The sequence below is a fragment of the Ammospiza caudacuta genome, chromosome 10 (assembly GCF_027887145.1).
Source record: "Ammospiza caudacuta isolate bAmmCau1 chromosome 10, bAmmCau1.pri, whole genome shotgun sequence".
NCBI lineage: Eukaryota > Metazoa > Chordata > Aves > Passeriformes > Passerellidae > Ammospiza > Ammospiza caudacuta.
Genome location: NC_080602.1, coordinates 7,793,599 through 7,798,741, shown reverse-complemented (window position 1 = coordinate 7,798,741; position 5,143 = coordinate 7,793,599). Strand labels below are relative to the sequence as shown.

Below are 5,143 nucleotides of genomic sequence, written 5' to 3'. Positions count from 1 at the left end.
TGTTTTTATCTGGGCTGTTTCTAAACTGCACTTTTCATTTGCTGCCCATCTAAGACATCTCCTTTTTCACAGATGTGTCTTTCTCTTTGAGACTGCACAGATTGCAAATAATGCACAGCCAAGAGGGAATGTCTATTCCTTTGATTCTGTCCTTGTCACAAAGGCATCTGGAAATAAGAAACCTGGAAGCTAAAAATCAACGTAGCCATGCATGTTCATCTCTACCCCCTTGTTTCCTTCTTTCAGCTACCTTCTGGGCGAGGAACTCTTGCTGGTTATAGAGTACATGGATGGAGGTGTCCTGAGCGACATCATCAGCCAGACCTGCCTGTCTGAAGATGAGATGGCAGCCATCAGTCGGGAGGTCAGCAATCCCAGCTGTGTTTCCAAGGGCTTGGGCAGGATTGTCTGGGAAACAGGGGCTCAGAACAGGGGAGGTTTCCTGTGCCGAGCTTTGTTTCTGTGTTGCTGGTATGCTATGGGCAAGTAAAAGCATCTCAAGTGAAAGGCCTGCCAGTGCCCCTGCACTCCCTGTACTCAGTGCCAGTACTCTTATCTCCTGCTGTTGTATTCTCGCTCTGTCTCTTGTATTTGTATTTGCTGTTCTCCACCTTGCCTCTCTAAATGTTTGCCTGGAGTCTGTCTTCACTGCATTCCTTGCCTGTAAAAGCAAAGGTGCTGGTGGCAGGATTTGAAACAAACAGCAAAGAAAGAAGAGAGAGACTCGTTTCTCTCAGTGCTCAGCTAAAAAGGATAGGAGTGCAGCTAGAATGCTCTTTGCTTCTGAGCACATGCGCTGCAGCAGGAGTCATCCTGGCTGGTTGGCAGGGGACAGCCTACAACAGCAGGTGCTGTTGCTCTTTCAAAAGCTGACGTGCCTTTCCTCAGAAAGGTCCTGCTCTGCAAGTGTTGGAGCAGCAAGCTCTTCCTCTCAGTGGCCATTACTGTTCTGCCATTACTCCCCATTCCCCTGGAGAGGGAATCTTTTAGATTCTTTGTTTCCCTTCTTGTGTGATGAAATCACATCACTCATTTTTGCCCTTCTGTTTCTGTTTTCTCGCTCAGTGCCTGCAAGGACTGGATTTTCTTCATGCAAACGATGTGATCCATCGAGACGTGAAGAGTGACAACATCCTTCTCAGAACCGACGGTTCTGTCAAACTGGGTCAGTATATTCTTGGTCAGGTGCAGCGTTCCCAGGGATGTGGGTGTGGGGCTGCTTGGCGTGACTGCCAGCTCCCCAAAAATGGTGCTGGTGGCAGTGCAGGGACCCCTGCTGCGAGCTGAGGGCACAGTTGCAACGTGCACAGAGGTAGAAGGAGCCACAAGCAGTCAAGAGTGGCCTTGCTCTGTGTGGGTCCCTTCCAGAGGGAGGGAGTTACAAGTCTAAAGTTTGCAAAGAACAAAAGCCACTGCTAGAGGCAGTGTAAAACATGGGGGGATTTTTAAAGTCGCCAATGCCAGGAGATTCAACAGAGCAATTTCAAACTTCTGCTGGGGAATTCTTTTGCTTGCTTTCCTAATTGCACAGAATTCAGATAAAACCAGTATTTTGTTTTCTCCTCAGCTGATTTTGGCCTCGCTACTCAGCTCACCCCTGAGCAGAGCAGACGGTGCTCGGTAACCGGGACTCCTTGGTGGATGGCGCCTGAAGTGGTGACAGGTCAACCATATGGCCCCAAAGTGGACATATGGTCTTTTGGAATTGTGGGAATTGAAATGATAGAACAAGAACCTCCTTACTTGGGCGAAAGTTCTGGCACGGTAAGGAGCAAATACTAACTGATCCCACTGTCTTTCTCACCTCTCCCATGTCCTGTGTGCCACTGGACAAAATCCCATTGCCTTCTGCTGGAACTACTTCCACCAAGGTCCCCTCCTACAAATGTCCCTGCAACACATCAGCATCTGCTGGACTTTTGGTTGCATCAGTGGGGGAACTCAAGCCTTACCACATGCAAACAAACTCCAAACAAACTCCATTCTCACTCAACACTTTCCTTTGGGTTAGTGGTTCCAGTTCTTTTGTCTGTGTAGATGGCCTTAATAACAGGAAAAAAGCATCTTAAAAGTGTTGTTATCTTTCCAGAAATGAAGGAAGGATACCCAAACCCAACAAAGTTTCTAAAACCGTGGTCTTTAGAGAGGAACCTAACCCTGTGTGCAGTTTCTTCTCACTGGGAAACATGGGCATGAGGGTGTAATGCACAGAGTCTCTTCTGCTTCTTGTGCAGTGCTGCTGAAACACTCAGTGACCGTGTTTCTCTCCTAGCCCAAGCAACATTCTGCACGTCACCAAGCCAGAGCCTGGTGATGTGGAGAGCCTGCCAAAACCTCCTGTTTGTTTCCTGGCACTTTCTGGCATGGGCCTACCATTAATGCATTGACTTGAGCAGCCAAATGACTGGAGGGTGTCCATAGGGATGGAACCTCTCCTTCTTCTGACCTAGACAATTTTTCTTTTGCTGCAAAAATGGGAAGCTGAATTTTTCAGACTGCTGAGAGACAGAGCTGCAGGTGGCTCCTGTGTGCCCAAGCAGGCATTTTCATCCCAATACATTTGTGCAGGCATCTTAATGTGTCTGTGTTGAAGAGGAGATTGTAAATGTTTGTTTCCCTACCTGGGTATTAACTGATGGATTTTCTTTCTTTTCTTCCAATTCCCATTGTTTTCAAGAACAGCACAAAAAGCTTGATGAGTTTTGTTCTAGGGCACGTGCGCTTAAAGGACCAACAAGCACCGCAGAGATGCCTTTCATGTACTAACCCTTCAAATTAGCTAGTATAGCAAAGTCCCTCTTCCAAAAAGCCATCTCAAGCTGGCATGAATCCTCAGAGAAGCAAATGTCCTTTTGCTGAAGTAGTTCCCACTAACTAGGTCAGGCAATGAAATCAGCTGCCAAGGCAAGATCTGCAGGATGGTGGAAAAGCTGTGGCTGCATCGGGGTTTGGGTTTTTGGTTGGTAAAGGAAAGTCATCTCTGGGTCTGTGCCAGGGCAGAAACTGCCACTGAAGAACAGAGGTTAAACAAAGGGATGTGGGAGAGCCTTAGAGATGTGAAAGCAGGAGGTGGAGCCTGGTGTCTCCTTTCTCTCCAGGCTACATACCTGATAGCCACAGTAGGGACTCCACAGCTGCGGCAGCCCAAGCTCCTCTCGGCTTTGCTGCGTGACTTCCTGAGCTGCTGCCTGCAGACAGACGAGGAGCAGCGCTGGTCTGCCAAGGAGCTCCTGCAGGTAAAATGTGAAGGGGCTGCTGGTGAAACAGGCTCTGAGGGATGGGCTCCTCCTCCACTCAAGCCCAAGGCAGCAGATGAGCCCCCTTCCTCCTCACCTCCACTCTTGCTGCTCTTCAAATGAAAATGGTGAGGAATCCTAGACTGGGCTGGGCTGGCAGGGCCCTGTAAATGTCCTCTGGTGCAAGTGTCCTGCAATGAGCAGGGACATCTTTAAAGAGATCAGGTTGCTCAGAGCCCTTTGCCACCGGAGCCGGAATGGTTGCAGGGATGGGGCTCCTACAAGCTCTTGGGGCAAGCTGTGCCAGCGTGGCACCATGCTCCGAGTAAACAAGTTCTTCCTTAGACCTACTCTGATTAGATGCCCTTAGTGTTTAAAAATATTTGTCCATATCCTATTGTAACTGGCCCTGTTAAAAAGGTGTTCACCACTTTCTTCAAAGCCACTGTGAAGTCTTGGAAAGTGGCAATAAAGTCTCCCTGGGGCCTGTCCTTCACAAAACTGAATAACTCCAGCTCCCTCTGCATTTCCTGTGAGGAGACGTGCTCTGTCCTCTGACTGTGTCTGTTGCCCTCTTTTGTGATTTGGTGGAGTGTTCAGTTTTATCTAATGGCAAAAGAATTGAAGTAGAGCAATGCAGGGTACAGAGACATGAAATGGTGGTGGAGGAACCCAAGGAAGCCAGTCCCAGCCTAGGGGTCAGAGATTTGGCTGTGGGCAGGAGGGGCTGTGGGGGGCTCACTGTGAGCCTCTGAGGGGCCCTGGTTGGTGCCCCCCAGCCCACCCTCAGAGGTTTCTGCCACGCAAACAGGGACAGCTGGGAGGGACTTGTCCCAGCCCCATCTGCTGCCTGGCACGCTCAAGCAGACGGGAACTGTGCCAGGGTTACTGCCAGGTTGTGTGGCAGAGAGGGAACTGCAGGGCCCAGTGCCACTGGGCTGGCCCTGCTGGGAAGGAAGGTGCCATCCAGCACACGAGGGGCAGGGCATGGAAAGGCAGACACTGCTTTCTGTCCCTGTGGGAATCAGCACAGTGCCTGTCTTTCAAAGGCAGGGACCTATGTGAGTCATTGGAGTTTCCTGAAAGGAGGAAAACCCAGGGACAGAAAGTGCCATTTCTAGAGCACTGGCAGGGCAAAAATCCCAGCATGATGAAGACATCACAATAAACAGATGAGTGGGATTCTGGGCCAGGTTTGCCTGTGATGGCAAGGTCTTGCACATTGGGGATGACTGGGGAGCAGATGGTCCCATTGCTCCTCTTTCTGGGTCTTTCCAGCAACTTGATGTATCCTGATTGAGTCCCTGAAGCAATGAGCTTGGAAAGTAATGGTTCACTGTTCTTTGTTGTATTTTTTTTTTCCGGTGGACAGCATCCATTTGTAACTTCAGCCAAGCCACCATTCATCCTGGCACAAGTCATCAACTCAGTGAAGAAGACGAATAACCCTAACCCTAAACTCTAAACCTAAAACCTAACTCTAACCTTAAATGCTAACCCAAACCCTAACCCTATCCCCATCTCTATCCCTTACCCTTTCCCTAACCCCAACCCTAAGCCTAAGCCAAAGCCTAAACCTAAACCCAAACCTGAACCTAAGTCTAAGCCTAAACCTAACCCTAAACCTAAGCCTAAGCCTAAGCCTAAGCCTAACCCTAACCCTAACCCTAGGAGACGAGAACATAGCAATCATGTCAAGATGTTATCTCTGTTACCAATTTAGAGTAGGATTGTAGAGTAGGGTTGCTAAAGAGATTTGTAGCATAGAATTATAGATTAGAGTTGTAATTAATAAAGTTTCTGAAACATCAGCTCACTTGGAAGATTCTCCTCCTTCTGACCCCTTCAGAAAATTCAACATTTCCTTCTGAATTACCAATTGTTTTTTATTGGTGCTAAGTCACACA

The 5,143-nt window shown here is 48.7% G+C and overlaps 1 protein-coding gene across 1 annotated transcript; it reads left to right on the top strand.

Moving 5' to 3' along the window:
• The first annotated feature begins 332 nt into the window (after positions 1–332).
• Positions 333–4,842, top strand: LOC131562188 (serine/threonine-protein kinase PAK 1-like). Its single transcript, XM_058811763.1, has 5 exons — positions 333–364; positions 1,066–1,165; positions 1,568–1,764; positions 3,099–3,236; positions 4,609–4,842. Exons 1-5 carry the CDS (start codon positions 344–346, stop codon positions 4,699–4,701), a joined length of 549 nt encoding a protein of 182 aa, XP_058667746.1. The 5' UTR covers positions 333–343; the 3' UTR covers positions 4,702–4,842.
• Positions 4,843–5,143: the final 301 nt, after the last annotated feature.